We start from the raw sequence: 23,723 nt of genomic DNA on the forward strand, positions 1-23,723 counted from the left end.
TTGGGGGTTTTCTGCTCTGTGTCCCCTTCTGTTTTTTTTAACCTTTGACCTCACATCTTTCCTGTTTTCTCCTTTGTTGTCCCTCGTAATCAAATGGAGCTTGGACTTAGTGATTCCTCTCCCTTAGCTGAGGGACAGGGCATTTAATTTTGGGCAGGCCTAGACTCATCCATACCAGTACTTCAAATAGTACAGACAGAATTCTATCTCCTTCAGTGTTCTTACTGTGCCTGGGACCTGAGGCAGAAGTATCTCATGGATACCTGGAAGCATGGTGTTTCATCACTGCTGCCTCAGCTCTAGTTCAAGACACCCAAGCAATTCAGGGGGCAGAGGGAGACAGTAATGAATGCATGTTTATGGGGAATCTGTACCTCCATTAGTTATAACTCCATTTATCCTTTCCATCAGAGAGTGAAGGCAAGATATGCCTTTCACCCCCCGCACTCTTTTTTTAAACTTCTCTGTATGGGCATTCTTCCCCATACACAGATCCTCAGAGTACTACTGTATTTGGATTATTACCCATACTGCATTGCAAACTCATAGACTATTTGCTATCTGCTATCTCTCCCAAGCCTTTTGCAGCTTTATTTTTAACTCTCTCCCATACATTTAATGCAGAATTATTCTTAAATAATTTATTTCCCCTGAGCTTGCATTTTCCAGTTCTTAATTTCATTTTATTTTTTTGATAAATCTCTAATCTCACTCTTTGTCTTACTTATCTGTCCTCACTTGTTTTAACAGCACAAAACAGAAATAATTCTTGATGATATATATTTGATTACCTACAACTCTCGCCTAAACATTGTGTTGAACCGTTTTTAAGCTCTGTGCATTTTAAGAAGTGCTATATATGATGATGTAAACTGTGAGGAAAAACAGGAAAAATCTTGAACTTGTTTTTCCGCTTCATTTCCATTAGACAGAATATGGTTGGAATACCTACTGCACTGTATATTAGTTTGCCCAATATGATATAGACATAAAACACTGATATACTACAATGGAGAACATATGTTTTATATTTCACAGACTCAATTGTAATAAAATATTCTAAAGTTTACTGTCAAAGTTAACACTGTTCATTTTATAGTGGAAAAATGAAGATTTCTTAATACTTGTAAACCTTTGAAACAGGGATGCATTTCTTGAAACATCAAATTTCCAGCTCACACAAGATGGTGCTACAGTGCTACAGTGAGCATAGGATGTCTAGATCACTGAGACTTTGGGATCTAATACACTGATGCTTGCAGATGAAATAATGGCTAATTATATTACAAAAACTCTCTATTTTAATTAGACTATTTTAATGCATATACTATCCCAACAGTTCACTTTTTAAATTAGGAGTTGTTTAAGTTAATATAAGGTCTTATACCAATGGAAGAAAAAAATCCACAAGATTCAGCTTATTTTTAACTGTATAAGAAAGGAAAGACGGAAGGCACTGTGAATGAGCAGGACACCACCTTCAGTAAAGACTTAAGGACTATGCAGATACATAGAACCCCATGCAACCAAGAACCATGTATTTGGTTCACATAAGCCTGAAAGTCAGAAACTCATTTTAATCAGCACAAAGAAAATATTTGCACAGTGTACCAAAAACTCTGAGTTTCACACAGCTTTCCTTGTCATATATTTTCCTCATTTCTTTTAGTGCTAGAGACTAACTCAAATACTACTCATCCTCACCTAAAGTCATGATCTCTGTTTCAAATCTTTAAAGAAATAAAATAATGTTTTAAACCAGAAGAAATACAAAATTCAACACACACAGGATTGTCTTGAAGTAAGATGTTTTCTTTGAGCAGTCTGAAGGTTTTTAATGGGCAATTGTTCAAGATTTTTGGATGGCCTTTAGTATGTGTGAATAGTGTTTTGTTAGTCTTGAGAAACAGCATTCAAGTTACTAATCTCTAACTCCTCTAGTGTTATGAGAGAAGAGGACTCAAATGGCTGGCCCATATGTTTAGTATGCACATTTGTGTTTAAACAAAGTTAATTGTGTCTCCAGCATCAGGGATAAGAGCTGTGCAGAGCACTGAACCGTACGACCTCATCCCAAAGCGTCCAGGTACAGGAAAGCTGTAGTGGAATACCCCATTAGCCAAATAGTGGCCTAAAAACTGGAAATGTGGGACTCAGCAATCTGTGCCCTTGTGTGCCACATAAATAAATAATTTTCATAAAAGTAGACCTATTATATTAAGCTTATAGCAAGAATAATCTTTTAACCACATTAGTTCCTATTCTACTGAGCAAACAGAATTAGCAAAAAGGCCAGTGTTTTCTGATTTTGCTCTAATGGTCAAAAATTTTCAAATGGTTATCAAGCGTTATCAATTGCATTTATTGCATGAATGTGGACTTTCACAGATATCTAGTACTGTAACATGCTTTCTCATATGCCAGTATTAGGATTTAGATCTTCTGTGCACTATAACCACTAGAAGGTGATAATCACACCTATTTGAACATGTCCAACATTCCATCCAGTAGAAGATAGGGTACAAAACATTGTGAGGGAGAATAGATGGAAAACAGGCACTGTGGTAGATGTAGAGTACAAACAGACAAGAAAAAAGTTGTGCAGAGCCTTGAAAAGGAGAAAAGGACTTTAAAATCTGATAAGAAAGGTGACTGGCAGCAAGTAAAGGGAACTGAATGGCCTATTCAATCTGGCAGACAAAAGTATAGTACGATCCAGTGGCTGGAAGTTAAAGCTAGACAAATTCAGATTGGAAATGAGATGTACATTAACAACAGTGAGGTTAATTAACCATTGGAGTAATATACCAAGGGTCATGGTGAATTCACCACTGGCAATTTTAAAACCAAGATTGGATTTTTTTAAAGATATGTTCTTGTTCATAGATCCATAGATTTTAAGGCCCAGAAGGAAAAGACAGTTACCTTTTTCCGTAACTGGTGTTCTTCGAGATGTGTTGCTCATTCCATTCCATATTAGATGTGAGTGCTCGCCACATGCATCGGTGCCGAAGTTTTTCCCTCAGCAGTATCTGTGGGGACTGGCTCTGTGGTGTGCACATGCTGCGGTACAAGGGATGCTGCCGGCTCCCCCAGCCCTCAGTTCCTTCAACCTGAAGACCTAGGTTAGATGCGACCCTCTTCAGTAGTTCCTGGTGAGCCATGGTGTCATCCTGAGGAACTGAGGGGGCCCCATGATAGCCTTGTCTGGCGATGCCGATGCCAGTGCCACGGGATCCTCAATGACCACTGGTGGTCCAGCAGCTTGGTCCCCTAGGTCCTCTTGGACCTGAGGGGTCTTTCCCCCTGAAGCCTCGAGCACTGAAGGGGGCCAGGATACTGAGTCTGCTGGCCTCTCTGAGGCTCCCAACACTGAACAGGCAGTCTGGAAAGGTTGGGTGAACCCCCAAGGGTTCCATGGATACCATGGCGCCGGCCACTGCACTTGGGGACATGGGACAGGTTTCCGTGCTGGTGATGTGGATGGCACTGCAAGCATCGGAGCTTGTCCTGCAGTCAGGGAACCCTGCTCCGTGCTGGAGCTATAACTGGAGCAGTTGGTACCAGGAAACCAAGCTCGGGCAGAGGGTTGCTCTTGTATGACTGGTGCCGGTCACCGCACTTCGAGGTCAACCTGCCTGAGATACACAAATGTCTTAGTTGGGGCCTCAGGGACCAAGTGCATTAGGTGGATCGGCGTCAGATATCCAGCAATCTACAAATCATGCTACTCAACTGGTAACAGGACATCGAGCGGGACCAGGAGCTACCACAAGCTGGTTCCTGGGAGGATCTTCCAGAATATGGCGATCTCCGTCTCAGAGACAAATGACAACAGATTGGTGCCTTTGGTCCCCTGATTGGTCCCCCGATGAAGCCCATGATCTGTACCCCCTTAGAGACACGAGGGGTCTGTCTCGGTGCTCCTGCCGGGCGCATGTGCCTTGGTGGGTCTGCGCCAGGCTACTGGCGAGGTACAACTTGAATCCCACTGTTGGTGCCCAAGGTCCGGGGACCAAAGAAGGCTCCGCTGAGCCTCTGCGGCATGATGGCTTTGGGCAAGTGAGCGATGGCGGGGCGTCTCTTGCGATGGGCAACGGTGCTACTGAGGTGGGGACGTACAAGGCGGTCCCAAGGCGAGTTTAACCTGAGACCAGGATACTGCTGGAACTGGTGTGTGCGGCACTGGAAGCGTCAGGATCTCCTGAGCTGTCTGTAGGGCTTCAGGCGTTGACAGCACTTGAATCTGACAAAGGCCTGCACCGCTGTCCAGAGTCTCAGGCAAGACATGGGATGGGCTGCACCACTCGACTTGAGCTGAGGCCCGACTTCATGAAGGAGGCGTTGAGCTGCCCAGCACAGGTCTTGGCTTGCCATCAGCTCTCTCCTTTCCCTTGCGGGAAGTAGGAGATCTTCCTCTCACTGTACACTTTGGCTTCTTGGCCAGAGCCATGGAGGGGGATTGGTGCCGGCTCGTGAACGGCGCCAGCTGAGCACTGCACACTGATGCTGCGGTGCTCAGTGCCTAGTCAGACTGTTGCTCTGGTGCCGGAGTGAGTGCCGACTCCATCAGGAGCGCTTTAAGGCAGTTGTCCCTCTTCTTTTTCATCCTGAGTTTGAAGGACTTACAAATACAACACCTGTTGCTTATGTGCCCTTCGCCGAAGCACCTTGGGCAGCTACTATGTGGATCACTCATGGGCATAGGCGATTCGCAGCGATCGCAGGGTTTAAAGCCTGGGGACTGGGGCATACCCCATCCCCCGGCTGAGTCCTGTTCGGGACTAACAAAGCCTTTAAGAATCATAGAATATCAGGGTTGGAAGGGACCTCAGGAGGTCATCTAGTCCAACCCCCTGCTCAAAGCAGGACCAATCCCCAGACAGATTTTTGCCCCAGATCCCTAAATGGCACCCTCAAGGATTGAACTCACAACCCTGGGTTTAGCAGGCCAATGCTCAAACCACTGAGCTATCCCTCCAGCTACTATTAAGGGTAACTAATTCAACTACTAACTATATACAACTATATTACAGGTTTTATAAACTTCACAAGAATGGAGAACAAAACAATGTTAGCTGAAGCAGCAGACGTTTCAACCGTCACTGGCGGCAAGAAGGAACTGAGAGTTGGTGAAGCTGGAGGCGCCCCTTATACCACGACATGTGCGTGCTGCTCCAGAGGGTGCCAGAGCTGGTCCCCTACGGATACTGCTGAGGGAAAACTTCTGGCACCGGTGCATCTGTCGAGCACATACACCTAATATGGAATGGACATGAGCAAGCACTCAAAGAAGAACCATTGTGATCATGTAGTCTGATCTATACAGCACAGGCCACAGAACTTCCCAAAAATACCCTTCCGCCACAACCCTTGGTAAATTGTTCCAATGGTTAATTAATCTCCCCCCATTAAAAAGTTACACCTTATTTCCAGTCTGAAACAGGAATTATTCCAAGGAAGTTCTATGGCCTGTATTAAACAGGAGGTCAGACGAGACAATCCAACAGTGCCCTTGAGCATGGCAATCTATGAAAACACAAATAAATAAATAAATAAATAAATAAATAGATAGATAGATAGATGCATTTGAGCCAAGATGATCTTTTATGTTAAAAAATTCCTGTATTGTTTAGGTTTTGTCACAAGTCTTTGTTTAAATGATTTTTGATGTTTTAGGTGTTAATCTAACCAAATTTTTGGATAGAAGATTTAGAGCTCACAGTAATTGCCTCTGGTTCTTAGACTGGCATCATATAACTGTTCATAATATACTATTTAAAGATGGGGCAGAATGAGGATTAACAAAAGACTTGCTAGTAACAGATCTGTGACACACTAGTATCACTGGCCAATTTGTGAAGATAAAGACTCAAAGTATACATAACATACACTGTTATCTTTTACACTGTACTTTATACTAATTGTGAAGATAAGGTAACATACAGGATTCTTTTATCCCTCTTGCTTGTGGATCTATGACTCTGGTCTCATCCCACCACAGTGCTGCTGGCAATATCTCCCTTCCCCTGGCTTTGTTTGTGCCCCTAATATACTAATATAGTTCATTCAACTGCTTTAACTTCATTGAAAATTTGGTGCAGAAGCCTTTGCTGCATTCAGGACTATGAATGCAAATGATGCTACTGCTAGAACAAAATACAAGAGATAGTCTGCAGTTTTGGCGTGTACCTTTCTCATGTTGAAACATGCTGTAAAGCAGGCGGGGGAATTATTCTGTTTTAAAATTCAATTCAAATATTTAGAGATGATCTGCAACATTTTTTCTCTTTTTTTCTGATGACATTGACAAGTCTCTCTGTATTTTCTCTCAGTACATATCTAATTTATAGTCATCCTGTAGCAATTGCTGACACTGTTTTATAATGAGTCTCAATTGATGTCCCAACTTTGCTGTCTGCTTCCTTCACTCTCCCTTTCTGAAAACCCCATGCTATGTCTCTGTAGAAGAATCCTATTATAATACACAGTAGGATGAATTAGTTCAGATAAAATAAAACACTTGACCTTTGCCCAAAACCTGAACAGAACTTCCAATTTTATAGGGTAAGAATAGTAGGGCTAGCTATTTTATTTTATTCATTTTAATTTCTGTTTAATGTACTGTAGTTAAGCATTTGATACTGTAAATTATGAAATCTTAATTGAAAGATTAATTCAAGTACACCTGGATAGGAACACTTATCTGGACTCAAAATTGGTTAAAGAACAGTACATAAAAGTTAATTATAAATGGCATCTAGCTGTAATCCTGTGGCATCAAGTTGATTGATGTGTACAGTTGGCTACTTCAGTGATCTGTGCTAGACCTTGTCTTAAATATCCCCTTTAATTATTTGAAAGAGACAATATATGGCATATTAGCTAAATATGTACATGATACTAAACTGGGAGAAGCTGCAAACACCAGACTGAGAAATAATACAAAGGTATCTAGAAACATGGGCAGAATATGAACAGTAATTCAACATGGGAAAATGCAAGCTAATACATCCAGAGAAAATTAATGCATAATACTGTTATTCTGTAGGGGGAAGGAAGCCCTGAGAAACCTAGGGGCTACAATGCAGAGCAAATTTTATGTGAGTTTACAGTGCCATATAGCTGCAACTTTGGGCAGAATAAGTAAAAGCCTCACATCATGGTATAGAGAGGTATCAATCCTTCTGGCCAACTGCCCCTGAAATAATCTTTTTACTGTGGCCTGTGACATACAGGAGGCCAAACCAGATCATTATAGTGATCTCTTCTGGCCTTTAACTGTTTGAATAATTCTATTGTAATATAGAATTCTATAAAATTGATAAAGTATAAAGCTATTTACTTACTAAGATCTAAGTTCAAGGAATTAAAAACCTCCTTCCCCCACCACTGCAGATGACTTTTTTTTAAAGAGTTAATCAGAGTATTCCTTGTCTTGCTTTTTCTATTCCATATAGGCTCTTATACTGTGCCCATCACCACAGTATCTATATCAGTTATTTCGCTCACTGTCACAGTTCAGAACTCAGTGAAGCACAAATTTTCAAATTATAATATACAAATCTTCATTTAAAAATTACAAATAAGTAGGTTTTAAGTCTACATTTGCATTCAGTTAATTAGCCAGGATATTCAACAACTTTTTGTATTTTTTAAGATGGCATTTCAGGTCACCTTCAGCAATTACTTAGCAATACTGACACCAAAAATAGCACTAAAATCTATTTTTTTCCATGACGGTAGCATCACTACTAAATATTGTGGATCTTTTCATCATAGTAATAGAGTGTAATTCAATCTCATTGACAGCATTCAGGAATCCAATTATTTCAAGTATTACAAATAAGATTTCTTTTATATTTAGTTGAAAGCAAAGTGAAGAAATACACCAAAAGTAGCTTTTAAAAGCTCAAAAGTTTATTGAAAAAGTTGATGATATTATTATAACACCTCTGGCAAAGATAAATGAAACAATCCACAGTTCTCCTTAGGATTTCAGAAAAAAATGTCAAAAAATCTCAGCCTACGTAAAACCTTTAACACTGTTTTCTTGATGTAGTTGGCAATTTAATGGATTTAAAAATGCCATTTGGGTATATACACAAGGGGTAGTGACAAAAGATTAGAGATGCTTTTGGGAATAGGGGAAATTTCTATCAGCTGTATTACTGAGGGAAGTCTAGCTAATCTTAAATACTGCTTTCCTAGGTGAAGGGAAGACTGTTTTAATTTTACCTTCTTCCTGCCCTTACTTCAGATATTTAACAAAATACAAGCTTTCCATTACATTCATGAATCAAATTTTCTAATTCTAGCATGTCCTGACCTCAATCTCTATACCTTATAATCAGCTAGCTCAGAATACTATATGTGGTTTATGAGGTATTTGCTCCAATATGACTGAGTCCCACATGTTACATATTTTTGCTCAGTTTACCACAACATAAGCCAAAAACTATTTGATTTGACTTACTGCATACAACCTAAGTGTCCTGTGATCCTAGTAAAAGTGAATCCCAAATTAAGAGAGTCTCTGAAATAGTTTCCTGGGATTTCCTACTTTACTATTAGTATTAAGATACAGTTCTTAACAGCAACAAAATTAATACTGAGGGACCACCAGATGGATGTTTATTATTCCTGTAACTAAATATAAACATGTCACAATCCTGGCCAGGAAACCACAAAAATAGATCAGGCTTGGATAAAACCTTTAAAAACTAAGTACTTTCCGGGGGTTAACTCCTGAATGTTTACTAAACTTGTATATATGTCACTAAGGCTTATGATAGATATGCCACATTATCCCACTGTGTAAGGATCTTCCAAAACAAATATCTGTTAGTCACTTTGAGCTGGCTTGTTGCTTTTACAGGTTATAATCTGCTATAAATTAACCCACATATTCCTATAAAAAGGAAGAAGATACTACTGCATAGATTTGTGTGTGAACACTTTTGCTTCCATTATGATTATGAAGTGCTTCTGTTTGATTCTGACATATATTTGTTCTTTCCTTGAGGGTAGATTTATTATTCTAAAAACATTACATTTTCCATAATTCTCCTTTTTAGTCTCAATTTAATATGCAGTTTACCCAAATACAGGCATATGTCCTATTTAAGTGCCTGTGTACTTAGGTACAAATTACTGTTATGAATATCAATAATTTTATGAACATATTAAGTAGTGATACTAAATATTTGATTCAACTTTCACTGAATTATTGTTATTGCTAATCATCCTATTTCAAAAACATCTGCTCTGCTGCACCCTGAAATTATACAACAGAGATGACAAATTTATTTACAAAATAAAATGTAACCAATACATCTCCTATTCCAAAGTAAACTGTAGCCAGTGAGTAGCAACAACAGACAGGAATGACAGAAAAAGGTCTATGATAAAGTTCATATGCCTACTATATATGGCAGAATGTTTTCAGTTTTTTTATATAGCACCTGTAGGCCTAAATCTATTCTCATACTTATGTTAATCAGGAGTAAATACACTGAGATCACTAGTTTTTTACAACCAATGTAATTCTATAGTACATGAGAGAAAATTCAGACCCATCATTTCTGAAATACCTACCATCCTTGATTCTATAAATAGATACATCCTGATCATATTAACAGCCTCTTTTTGAATATTACACAGACCTAATCTTATGAATTCTCATTTACAATTCTGTTTAATGAAAATGATTGCATCTCCCCCAGCTTAAGAAAGAGAGACGCTGGATTTTTCAAGCATTTTGGATTTTTCCCTAAGATCTTTAGAAAACCGGTCTTCTACCATAGTGATTACCACATGTCCGATCCAGATAAAAATGCTTAAATCTCAAATAGTCATCTAAGCTGCACCTGTTGCCATGCCAATGCATCTGCATTTCAACTTTGACCAATCTTAGTCAGTACCGTTTGAAGCCACTATTTTAAATTTCTTGGGCCAGAATAGAGAGAGAAAAAGCCATTCCTCTCAAAATATTGCTAAATTGACTATGTTCTGTAAACATGAAAATTCTCAAGGGCATACCTCCTCAGGATACAAGGTGAAACTCCAGATATCACATGCTACAAAATCTGGTGCAAAACAGACAGTCCCTGGGCATTTTTTGCTTTGAGGAGGCAAAAGTCTATACCAGGAATCAGAACCTTTGGCACGCAGCCCATCAGGGAAATCCGCTGACGGTCTGGGACAGTTTGTTCGCCGTTCCAGGCCAATGGGGGCTGCGGGCGAGGGATGTGCTGGCTGCTGCTTCCCACAGCCTCCATTGGCCTGGAACGGCGAGCCATGGCCAGTGGGAGCTGCAATTGGCCAAACCTCTGGATACTGCAGGTAAACAAACTGTCCCACCAGTAGATTTCCCTGATGGGCCACGTGCCAAAGGTTGCCGATCCCTGGTCTATATGCTGACTCAGGCAGAGTGGAGCTTAGCCATGTTCATGATCAAAATTCTAAAGTCCTGGGAGGAGGCTGCCAGCAACACAGAATTTGCAGACACTTGCATCTCTCCCATAGTGATCTTTGTCACAGTGAAAGTATTTGTACAATGTGGAACCAGATGACTGAGAATAAATAGATACATGCTGGATCTCTAGTTAAATCTCTTCCCAGTTGGCTCTGAAACTTGCCAAGACAGTGCCAGAGTTGTCATACATAGGTTAGGTGAGCAGAAAATAAATGCTGGAGCAAGTGAAATAAAAAGCATGCCATCTAGCCCCTTGTGGAGAAAGCCTACTTTCAAAATTCAGGAATGTGGAACTTCTGGGAAAAGAGTATTACTGTCTCTAAGGTTCAATATATAAATGTTGCCTATACCAAACTTGCAATGTACTTCATCAACACCACCAGTACATGTAATTAGAGGTATTTGTAAATGGAAGAAATACAATGCCCTCAAAGATCCACAGCACATTTGGTCTTCCCTCTGAATTTGCCCAGTAGCATCACCTAGGAGAACCATTTCAGCTTTATCCCAGATACTGTGATGTCTGTGAATAGACTTGATCTTGACCAAAAAATGCAGAAAGGCTGCTGGTTTTGAAATAAAATTGGTTCAGAGAAAATTTAAAGAACAAGTGGCTACTAATTGTAATTCTTCATCAGGCTTTTCAAAATTTAAATGCAGTAACTTTGTTATGGAGAATGCCAGTGATTAGGAGCTATTTCTCCCAATATAAATGCAATTATGATTTTCACCACCCCAAGCACACTAAATACCAGAACTTTCCAATCCATGTAAAGTCATGAGCAGGATCTTATGACAATGGAGGTTTTCCTAGAAGGTTTAAGGATAACCAGACAAGTCATTTGTGAGATGCCAGAGTTCAAAATCTGAGGTGTAATTTGCTTCTGGGGAAGCTTCTGAAACCCCCCTCCTCGTTTATTTTTAACTTTGTGTCTCAGGGCCTGTCTTCACTACCGGGGTAAGTTGACCTAAGTTACATTACTCCAGGTATGTGAATAACATACCTGGAGTCAATGTAGCTTAGGTAGACTTACCTCGCTGCCTTCACTGGGCTGTGTCGACAGGAGACATTCTCCAGTCGACTTACCTTACTTTGCCTTCGATTTAGCTGGTCTTCACTAGACCTGCTAAATTGACACCTGCTGCATTGATTGCAGCAGTGTTGATCTCCCCAGTAGTGAAGATGTAGGGATATTAAAGAGAGTACTAACAGTGATTCCCCCAAGTGACAGTGACCACACCAGTTTCACCAAGTGCAGAGGTCTTTTAGTTCTTCTGTTGGGGCTTGTGGGCTCCTGTCTGCAGAAAACACTGATTGTATCTGTCCTGTGAAAGATACTCTATTACTATGTAAAACTTACAAACAAGTTAATTGACTTTGTTCTTGAAGTAAACACTATGCTAGCCTTAAGCTGTAATTGATACAATGTAAACAAACAGATCCACACCCTCTGTGATTACAGGGATGGGAGTCTCATAGGAATTAACACACACCCCAAAAGTGGTGGAAACAGTAAATTAAAACATGGTTAAGATATGGAATGTATGTTGATGAATGTTTGATATACGTGAATGGTTAGGGAGGTGCCAGCCTAGAAAGGATCCATCGGCTGAAGAATGTGTCAAGTGGACCACTAGACAACCCCCAGAGGGTAAACTGGGATCCACCTCAAACACCTGGAAGGAATGTGCCACTTTAGACAGTGTGGAGCGACCAGGAATGTTCCATCTGCTGATTAAGCCAGCAACAGCAGGATGAAACGGTTCCCATAGACTAACATAGGAATTAATTCCTATAAAAATGGACTCTAAAAACTGAGGACTTTGAGTCCCTAGTTCTGCTGACAGCCTCCAGGAGCATCAGGTGCATCTGACACAGACTCAGATCCATCCTCATGACCAAGATACCTGGCCAGTAACTTGGCATGAGCAACTTCTAGGCTGGTAATTATAACATCTATACAGAACTTGAATGAATGATTGTGTGAATGAATATATATATGTGTGTGTGTGTGTGTGTGTATATAAGGAATAAGTAGTAAAACAACGTTGTTTATTTTTATCTTTTGCCTTATTATTATGTTTGCAATAAATGTGGCATCTTTGCCTTATCCCTCTTAATAAGATCCTGCTGGTTTTTATTATATCGGTATAACAAAGACAAGCCCTTAGAAACAGCTAGGCCTACAAACCTTGTTGGTTTCTGTTGGCCTTAATGAGCATTGATTAGTATTAGGCAGTGTGGGGCAGCAGATTAATAAAAATAATTTGCAGATTGGGAACCTTGTATGCTGCCAATGAACTTTCTGAGACACACAGTGTTTAAGGAGACATTAAAGCCATATGTGTCTTTGCATACTCATGACATATGGACTTGAAAACACATATTGAGCCTGCATCAAATCTGGAATTTCAGAGACTACTGAAAGGCTGCTAAGAAAAGAAACAGACAGAGAAAAAAACTCTTCTAACATGATGGTCTAGTGAATTGAATTTAGGGCAGCATCGATTTCAGCATCACCAATATAACTCCATAATGAAGACATGCCCTTAGAGCAGGGGTTCCCAAACTTGCTTTGCAGCTTGTCCAGGATAAGCCCCTGGTGGGCTGCAAGACTCTTTATATACCTGAGTGTCTGCAGGTATGGCCAATTGCAGCTCCCAGTGGCTGCGGTTTGCCATTCCTGGTCAATGGGAGCTGCAAGAAGCTGTGCGGGCCAGGCCACTGCTTCCCGCAGCTCCCATTGGCCGGGAATGGCGAACCACAGCGGTACCTGTGGATGCTCACGTAAACAAAGTGTCTCGCAGCCCGCCAGGGGCTTATGCTAAACAACTCACGAACCAAGTTTGGGAACCCCTGCCTTAGAGTCACTTCTTACTGATGCTTCTTTGGTTTCTTTTGCTTTTTTGTCAAGTCACTCTTTCTTACTTTTCTGACATAACATTTCTTTGTCCTTCTCTACATGCTCCTGTTGCAGCATGCATTGCTCTTCTTGTTGCACTACCTGGTCTTGCAGTCATCTAGCATTCCCCCAACTCCTCCCAATCAGTCTTCCTCTGATTTCAACTTCTGGTCTCTCTTCTTCTCCTCAAAATCTTCCACACTCACTCTCTGTGACACCAACTTCCATGTTGATGACCCATTCAACTCTTAGATTTCCTTGCTATCACCTCTTAATTCAACCTGCAGTCTTGGTTCAACTTGCCCACTCACCAAAAGGGCCACTGACTTGACTTCATCTTCATCAGCTCTCTCTGATTTCTTTGTTGCTGAGTTCCTCCTCTCTAACCATAACCTGGTCTCTGTCAGAATTGCTCATTAGCCCTTTCCTTAAACCCCGTGACTCAGTCTTTCCATGACTTCCAGTCCATCAATACTGATGACTTCCGATATGCTCTGAGCCTTATCCTCCCTGCCCTCTCTTCCCTTTCTTCCATTTATATGGCTGTTGGTCTCCTTGCTTCACTCTTCTGCATTCTTGCCCTCTTACACCCAAGTCCTGACTCACCCCCCAACCCCCCGCCAATATCTCCTTCCTCCACTCCTGCTCTCTCACTGTGGAGAGTCTCTAGCAGAAGTCCTGTAGCCAGGCTCACTTCCTCTATTACAAATTAACTCTCTCTTCCCTCAGTTCTTCCATCTTCCTTTCTAAATAACACCACTACTCTAACTTAATTGAATCCTATGGCCACAATCTCAATCCCCTTTTTGCCAGCTTTTACTCACTCCTCAAACCATTTCTCCTCCTACCTGCACTTCTCTCTCTGCACAGGACTTGGCTGATTTATTCCAAGGGAAAATTCACAAAATAACTTCCTCCCTCCCCTCAGCTTGACTGGGCTTTCTTCTTCCTCTCCAATCTTGCCTCCTTTGTCCCTATCAGAAACATAAACAATTCTCATCTTCTCTTCTCATCTAACTTTTCTCTTGTCCCAGTGTCCCCATCCCATCCAATCTCCTGATCTCTCTTGTACCCTCATATTCCCCCTTACTCTTCTTCTTCACTTCTCTCTCTCCTCTGACTCTTTCTCCTCACAATACAAGCATGTTTACATCTCTCCTATCTTAAAAACCCCAACCATGGATCCTACTTGTCTCTTCAATTACTACCCTATTTCCCTTCTCCCATTAATCTGTAAACTCATTGGATGCATCTTCTACCATTGCTTCCTGCAGTTCCTCCCCTCCAATTCCATCCTAGACCATCTCCAATCCAGCTTCTTCCCTTTGTATTGCGTGAAACTGCTCTTGCTAGACTCTAATGACTTCTTCCTAGCCTAAGTGCAGAATCAGTACTCCCTCCTCATCCTCCACGACCTGTCATGCACCTCCTTCAACTCACTCAGCCATGATCTTCTTAAAATCTTGTCCTCCCTTGTCTTCTGTGACGCTGCTCTCTTTGTGTTATCTTCTCCCTAACTACTTCTTTAGCATGTTCTTTGGGGAATCCTCCTCATCCTCCATCACAGGGTGTCTGGCCTCCTAAAGGTAGATGGGCCCCAGTGCAGCCGTGACAAACAATGCACCTCCCCAGGTGTGGAAATTGGGTCATGTGACTCAATCAGATCTCTGATAAGGGAGAGACCTGTGAAAAGAGAAAATGAAGGAAGGGAAAGACTCCTGGGTTGTCCCTGGGGAAGGGAGCTCGAGTGGGAGTGCCAGGCAGGACAGAAGTCTGGAAACTGCAGCTGGTCTGAGACAGAAGGCTGCAGGGAGTGGCAAGGCTCCTGCAGGGACTCTGAGAAACCCAGGTCTACACTAGAGGGGGGGTCGACCTAAGATACGCAACTTCAGCTACGTGAATAGCGTAGCTGAAATCAGCATATCTTAGGTCGACTTACCTGGCCATGAGGATGGCGGCGAGTCGACCGCTGCCACTCCCCCGTTGACTCCACTTCTGGCTCTAGCGAGCTGGAGTTCTGGAGTCGACGGGGAGCGCGATTGGGGATTGATTTTATTGCATCTACACTAGACGCGATGGGAGGACCAGGAGAAGGGGTTGGCCTGCTGACCTCTTGTAAGCAGAGAGTTGGACGAGGCTGGCAAAGGCCTGTGGAAGGAATCCAGTCAGAAAGGGCTGGGAGGGGCTTATTTTGGAATTTTACTCTGAATATCATTTTGAACAGTTTTGTTAATAAAACTAGGCCCTCAGAAGGGCTGGTACTGTACTCATGAATGCCTTTTTGTGAGTTACTGAGGAATCAGGAGGGAAAGTTAAGGAAGGGCACCACAGAGCCACTGAAGGCCACCAGGGGATCCTTGGGAGGCAGACAGCCTTCCACTTCAACTTTCTGTGGGGAGAGGAGTTCCACAGATCTTAGTCCTTGTCCCCCGTCTCTTCTTTCTCCTTGGGTAATCTCATCTGCCAACACAAGTTCAACCACCATCTCTATGGTGACAAATCACAGATCTACCTCTCTACTCCTAACTTGTCGTCTTCTGTCTAAACTCAAATCAGCTAAAGCTCTACATAATCCATCATTTTCACCATCTCACCCCTCTTTTTCTATGTCTCCATTGGCTCCCCTTTCTCCATTGCATCAAACATAAACTGCGTGTCTCCCCTTTCAAGGCCCTTCACAGCTTATCTCCACCCTACCTATCATCTCTCATTCACTACTGAAACATCACTCCAGCCTCTACTTGGCCCATGATGTCAGCCTACTTGTTAAATTTTCAAACAAGTACCTTCATGCCTTCTCCTATACTACCCCTCACCTTTGGGAGGAGCTCCTGGTAAACATCTGCAGCACTAACTCATCATCTTCCTTGAAAACCCTCCTTAAAACTCTTTTCCATGATGCCTACAAAATAAATACATAAATAATAATAATAAAAAGAAACTTGACAGTGGTTAGGCTGCTATTGTGCTGAAAACACTACATATCATGTTAACCACTATTAGCTCATTGTTTCCTTTTACTCCCAATCTGTCTATACCCATCTGTTGTCTTGTCCTACACTAAGCTTGTCAATTAAACTGGAGAAGATGGGGATTAATAAAATGACTAAGGAACTGGCCAAAGGAGAGATGAAAACAGGTTGTGCAGAAAGGGGGACTATCGGCCTAGAGGGAGGTTACTGGTGGAGTTTCTAAAGGATCAGTCTTAGGGTTGATCTTATTTTTTTCACTGATGACACCAAGGGTACGTCCAGACTACCTGCCGTATCGGCGGGTAGCGATCAATTTATCGGGGATCGATATATCGTGTCTCGTCTAGACGCAATATATCAATCCCCGAACACGCTCCCCATCGACTCCGAAACTCCACCAGAGTGAGCGGCGGTATTCCTGTAGCTGAAGTTGCATATCTTACATCGACACTCCAACTCTAGTGTAGACCAGGCCCAAGCAGGAGAGTGCTAATAAAATATACTGATGGCACGAAGCTGGGAGGCATCATCAATACAGAGGAGGACTGGAATATTATAAAAACAGACTTGGATGATATAGAAGACTTGAGTAACAGAAACAGGATGAAATTTAATAGTGTTAAGTACAAGTTCATGCATTTAGGGGCTAACAAAATTATGCTCTAAACTGGTGGCTCATCAGCTGGAAATGACAATGGAGGAGAAAGACCTGGGGTTATTAATCAATCACAGGATGACAATGAGCCACCAGTGTAATGTGGCCATAAAAATAAAAGCAACTGTGATCCTAGGATGTATCAGGTGAGGTATTTGCAATAGATGCAGGAAGTATATTAATGCCATTGTGTAAGGCTCTTGTGAGACCTCATTTGGAATACGGTGTACAATTCTGGTCACCCATGTTTAAGAAAGATGAATTCAAACTGGAACAGAGAAGGGCATTAGAATGAACAGGGGAATGGAGAGCCTATCCTATGAGAGGAGACTAAAAGAGCGTGGCTTATTTAGCCTAAAAAAATTAAGGCTAAGGTGGAATCTGACTGTTCTCTAGAAATATATTGAAGGGGGAAGGAGGGGAGAACACACCAGGGAGGGAGAAGAGCTTTTTAAAATAAAGGACAATGTTGGCACAAGAACAAATGGGTACAAACTGGCTATGAATAAATTTAGGCTGGAAATTAGGTTTCTAATCATCAGAGGAGTGAGGATCTGGAAAGGCTTTCTAATATGAGTAGTGGGGCCAGTGGCCTAATTAGTTTTAAGATGGAGCTTGATAAATTTATAAATGGAATTATATGGTGGGGTTGCTTGAGAAACCCAAGGGACTGGACTTAGTGACACAGGAGGTCCCTTTCAGGCCTATATTGTAAGATCTTTGGGCCAGAGCACAGTGTGTGTGTGTTTGGGGGGATATTTCTCCATGTTTATTCCTCCCTCTCCCCCATTCCTCACAACTTCTTGTCAACTGCTGCAAAATGGACCATTCTGATTACCACTACAAAAAGTTTTTACAAAAAGTCTTTTTCTCTCCTGCTGGTAATAGCTCACCTTAACTGATCACTCTCGTTAGAGTGTTTATGGTAACACCCATTGTTTCATGTTCTCTGGGTGTATATATATATATATATATATATATATATATATATATGTATCTATATCTTCCCACTGTATTTTCCATTGCATGCATCCAATGAAGTGGGCTGTGGCCTGTGAAAGCTTATGCTCAAATAAATTCGTTAGTCTCTAAGATGCCACAAGTACTTCTGTTCTTTTTAATGATTCACTACTATTTCTTTGTGAAAGGCTTATAGCTAAAACAGCGTTAGGTGTTTGGATTTCTTGGATTATCTTTCACTAACACAAGTTTGCCTTTGTTTTGGCTTTTGGGGGAGGTGCACAATGTCTCTTTTCAATTTCTTCTAATTCATTAAAAAAGTTGAGATATTTGACAAATGCAAAAGCATAGAATTTTAAAATAGTAGCTTTGCCCTATGGTATCATTATTATAGGATTTTCATGTTCATAAGTATCCTATGAATATGAGAAATGACAAATTAAGACTGAGAGAAGGCAAAATGAATCATTAGTTCTATTCATTTTCAGAATTAGAAACAGAAAATCAAAGGACAAGTACATAAATCATTTATGTACAAAGGACAGCTGAAAGTGATGCTATTCTTGGTCACAACACTTTCTATCATGTCATTTGAAAACTACATTTTCAGACTTTGCCAGAAACAAGATTCTCCCTGGGCATTCACAGCAGTAATCAATCAGGAAACCACCTTTCATTTTCAAGTCACTAAATATGAGATGTGTCATTTACATTACCCAGTCCTACAGTCAGAATCCTTAACTTTGAGGATCACAACAGACAGAGCCAAAATGAGGCTACTATGCCTTGGCCTTGTTCCAGTTGATCTTTGAGCTCCCTGGACTAACACAGCTTGGGGGAGAAAGGCTCTGAAATTATTCCCTTTTCTTTCCTATCCCAGCTGTTGCCTGATGGTTTCATAATTTGGAAAATAATCATTTCAGTCTGTCAAGGCAAGAGCCAGTCCTCCTCAAGTAGTCTAAGTTGGAGCACAGAAGTTTAAAAACAACTCCAGCTTCAGATCCCATTCCCTGGTGGTCAGTTCCCTCCTTGTGAGTCAGTCCTCTTAAATTTCAGACCTCAGTGCACTAGTGGGGACACTCGACCATCACCAGCACGAGAACCCCAGCGTGATATATGTGAAATCCTGCTCTGTTATCCTTTCCCTTGTGTGTTTCTTTCTGTCCCCATTATCTTTCTCCTGTCCTATCTCTTGGCTTTTCTCCAATATCAGCCATATACACACCTCCTGAATTTCACTGCTGGTGGTAAAATTAAAGTGGCCTTGTCTTCACTATGTGTTTAGCTCAGGATCGCTCATATGCATTAAAAACAGATTTTTTTAGCTGTTAAGAGAAGCCCTAAGAGAGCAGAAGAAACCCATCAGATGTTGTTTGTGCAGTTGTAATAAAAAAGCTAGTGTGTAAAGGAAGATTAGAAACAGTGGTAGGTCTCTCATAAGCTCAGGAAGACAGTTGGGGTGTCAAGCTGGAACACAAAGAAACTGAAAAATCCTCTCTCTACAAAACTCTGCTTCTAGTAGGGCAAGGAGGCACATATGGATGTTTGGTCAGTTGGCCTATGTGCAACTATAAGATCTCTTTTCTGGTCTTATCTCAATTATCTCCAAAGTACTCTACCCTCATGGGGTGGAATAGAGTGTTAACATTTGAGGATGTGAATCAGAAACACCAAACTTCCCATATTATGACAAATGCTTCCAAAACAGTCTAAGGAGGAAGTTAACGGTCTCATCATATGAGTTACAATTGACTATCATTTTTGTTTCCTAGCTACTTAGTAGAGTAAGACATGTTACTTTATGAGAGAGGAGGTATCGGTGCTTTTATTTGCAAGACGGCAAACAAGTAGGAAGACAAACAAACAAAAAAGGCAATATGTAACATTTGTCAAGAAGAACATGTTTGTTAAAAACTAAAAGGTAACAACTCACAGCTTCTTTTTGAAAAGTCAGATTAAAACTCAGATTTTTCCAGTAGATGGAGAACTGGTTTATGCCAACCACAATGGTATTTGCTAGGACAAAGAATTTCAAAGGACCCTAAGAGAGTTGTATGGCCAAATTCATGAGATTCCTTTGATAATACCAGCCTATTTAGTTAATAATGGTACTACTAATAATTCCTAGTGATTTACAACAGTTTAAAGAAACAGGCACTAAACTCTGTAATATTTCCCATTTCTGATAACCTTCAAAATCTTCCTTTGGAAACACCATTTACACTTTAGTGTATTAATCTAAGAATTACTCCTGACAGAACTGAGCTGTATAAAAACTCAGTCTGCTCTGCTTGCATATGAATCAAGTATCACAATATCAGTTTAGAGACACAGGTTTTTAATTTAATATTCTGTCTTGGACTTGAAACAGGTTATATTACTTTACTCATCAAGATAACTCAGAAGGTCTCCATAGTAGATAATTAAAAATGTCTCAAACACAAATCAAATTCTTCTTTCATGTAACATAATAGAAGTATAAAATGTTTCAACTCTTCTGTTACTTTTATCTTTTTTTTTTTTTTTTTTTTTTTTTTTTTTTTTTTGAGAGTGTGACTGAGAGAGAGACTGCTGTGCAGAGAGCCCAGGGAGGAGGCAGGGGCTGATCACAGAATCATAGAATATCAGGGTTGGAAGGGACCTCAGGAGGTCATCTAGTCCAAACCCCTGCTCAAAGCAGGACCAATTCCAACTAAATCATCCCAGCCAGGACTTTGTCAAGCTTGATCTTAAAAACCTTCCCTTCCCCCTGCCTCAGGACTGGTTGGTTCCTGCCGCTGACTGAACTTACAAGGCAGCATGCTGATACATCCTCTGTCCCTCAAAACACACTTTATGGAGGGCGGGAGACACACAAACACTCTCCCTTACCACACTTCAGTTGAAAAACAGCTGGCAATGTAGTAGGATGCCCATGAAACAATGGGATTGGGAAACCTGCATCACATGACACTGTGCCTTCCCTGAGGTATTGCAAACCCTTTCCAAAGCACCCTGCTGCCAACTGCACTGTGGGATAGCTACCACAATGCATTGCTGCCTTTGCCGTTGCAAGAGCTGCTAATGTGGATGCGCTCCAGCATCACAAGGAGCACAGTGTGGCCACGCAACAGTGGTTTAATTCCAGCGTTTTAATGAAAGTGGTATAACTTGTAGCACAGAAACTTGCCAGCGTAGACATGCCCTAAGACAAAATATCACCTACCCTCAACTCCCTCTCGCCTTCAGAAGAGGCAGAACTGAACATTCTGTTTTAGCAGCCTGACTGTGAAAAATGTTTGTCAAGTCCCAATGTTTCTAAAAAGGTTAGAGAAAGTGTGATGTTTCTGTGGGTTTCCAGAAACCAAATATTACAGAAAAAGTTAAATTTTCCTATCTTTTTTCCACCTCTGTCTCTTTCTCTGTGTGCATTTGTCTCGTTTGATCTTCAGAAGTAGGACTGGAGATTGCCAATGAAACCTGACACCTATCTCCTAAATTGAACACTTTTCCCCAACAAGTATATGTATTACTCTCAGAAATTACAAGAAATAGCTTTTCCTTTTAAGAAAACTACAAACAAAGAGGGTACAGGTGAATAGGAAGGTGGTTAAAATGAGGATTAAATATTTTTTTCTCTTTTTGTGTGTTTAAAAATGCATCGTGTTCATTCATTAATGATTTGTGCACATGAAATAACATATAATTGGGGTATTGGTCAGGACTTTGAGGTTAAATTAAATCATATTTAGTGGATGTTGCAAACACCACAACTAATTTGTTTTTAATATAACTGGATCATTGTGGTTATTTTTACTTGTCATTTTTTAAACTGAAAACACGCTGAAACATTTTAGTGAAAGATTTTAATTTTGCGAAGCATTGTGTGTATGTGAGACAATGTGTAAGTTTATGCAGTGCCAAAGTTTTGGGTCTGATCCTAGCACTGACCAACACTCACTGTCTGTATAAAACTTAGTGGTTGACAAGCAGGTAATGTATTTTATAGATCAAAATGTCTATCCAATTTATTTGAGGAAAATATTATATTCCACTGCCTTGCAAAATAGTTTGTGGACCTTATAATTGGTTACAAGGGATCCACACAGACTTACTTTTTCCATTGGAAGGGTGAGACATACTTGGGGAAACAAAAGCCATGTGGGCTTACACATTCTCTAAGTGAATTTACCAGGTGCAGAACAAAGGCTTCAAAATTAGTTCTAATGATCTGCGATGCCAAGCTCTGACAGTACAAACTCCATAAACTACAAGTGGTGCTGGGTTCAACAGAATCATAAATGAGTAAGGCATGAAAATGAGCCAGGCCCTCGTTTTGACCTCAAAAATTCTGACAGTCCAGACCACAGCACAAGTGATCTCTGTGTTACACCAAAAAGCAGATTTATAATCTCAAACCACTGAATAATCCTATGAAAAGATGTAAATGCAATGGCAAACTAATCTTATGATGGTTATCAGATTTGACTATCGTGGGTGTTTGTTTATATAAAACAGGATTTACACTACACTTTGTGCACAGAGAAGAGAGGGTAGACTTGGAAACAGGTTGTTATGTCATAGTGATCTCTTTTGCCTCATTAAGGTGGTATCATCGGATATAGGCTGACTATTTATAGGATTGGACATGTATATTGAATAGGGAAAAAGGATTTTTGAAATATAAGAAGTTAGGCCACAAGAAGACAGAAAGGAAGGTAAGATTCACCTGCTGTCTGAGTATAAAGCCAGGGAACAAGATACAAGTAGATGTTTATAAAACATTTCTAAAACATAAAAAAAACAGAAGGGAATCTTGATTTGTTTAACTCATGGGATAAGTCTGGATAATAAAGATGACAAGGTGATACAAACACAGAATTTTTTTCAAAAGTATAATGTTTTCCAAAATATCCCCATGTGGTCTCACACCCATTGCATGTGGCCTTTACAAAATAAATTCAAAGTGTAGTACTTACCCTCAGTGGCATGGTAATTGGGAAGTTCGGGATAAAGTTTGTGTGGATTTTTCACAGCTGCAGAAAAATAATTTATATAATTTATATAACATCTCAATAGGTCAATTTCCTTTGTTTTCTGCTCTTGTAATATATGTTCAGTATTCACAAAATTATTGTAGTTAGCCAAGAAGTGGTGGTGGAGAGCAGAAACAGCTATTTACTGAACTAGGACTGAGGGATGGAAATCTTAATTCATGTCTTTCCCAATAGAATAGGAAAGGAGCTGCAGGGAAAAAAAATATCAGCAGGAGTGTCACATATCCTACTTGCTGTGTGGCAGAAGGAAGACTAAAATAGAGTAAGGAATTAAAACACTATCCTAGTGAAAGATTCATCTACCTATTTGAAGAGGATGATGAAAAGAGGCAGCCCATTGGACCCAGACCAGAAGAGATTAACTTCCTCCTAAAAGTTAGCAGTTTTTACAAGAAAACATTCCCCTTAAACAGGAAAAAATTCCATCATATAAAGTGGACTATTATGTACCCAATTAACTTTAACATCCCTTCTGAGCTATTACATACATGACTGTAAAACTGGCACTAATTTCTATATTCAGCTGTCATCTACAATATGTAGTAATAATACAACCAGCCATTTTGTAGTGTCTGTTTAGTAAGCATTTAGTTGCCTTTAGAAACTAGATAAAAGTAAATTAGAAGTTAAAAACCATAAAAACTTCACCCATTATCGTTCATGAATCTATCCCAAAATACTTCCACTTTTTGACAAATCAAGCTGTTATAGAGAAGTTAC

At 40.5% G+C, this 23,723-nt stretch overlaps 2 protein-coding genes across 5 annotated transcripts in view; both read right to left on the bottom strand.

The window, feature by feature from the left end:
- Positions 1–23,723, bottom strand: part of ALKAL2 (ALK and LTK ligand 2) — a 485,537-nt gene that overhangs the window by 317,720 nt on the left and 144,094 nt on the right. The gene's annotated exons all lie outside the window — the stretch shown is intronic.
- SH3YL1 (SH3 and SYLF domain containing 1) overlaps positions 1–23,723 on the bottom strand; it is a 115,260-nt gene that overhangs the window by 6,530 nt on the left and 85,007 nt on the right. For all 3 annotated transcript variants that reach the window (XM_050950921.1, XM_050950919.1, XM_050950920.1), the window contains one exon: positions 22,926–22,982. In XM_050950921.1, the coding sequence (XP_050806878.1) occupies positions 22,926–22,982 (57 nt within the window). The remainder of the gene's footprint in view (positions 1–22,925; positions 22,983–23,723) is intronic.

This window comes from Gopherus flavomarginatus, chromosome 4 (assembly GCF_025201925.1).
Source record: "Gopherus flavomarginatus isolate rGopFla2 chromosome 4, rGopFla2.mat.asm, whole genome shotgun sequence".
Classification (NCBI taxonomy): Eukaryota; Metazoa; Chordata; order Testudines; family Testudinidae; genus Gopherus; species Gopherus flavomarginatus.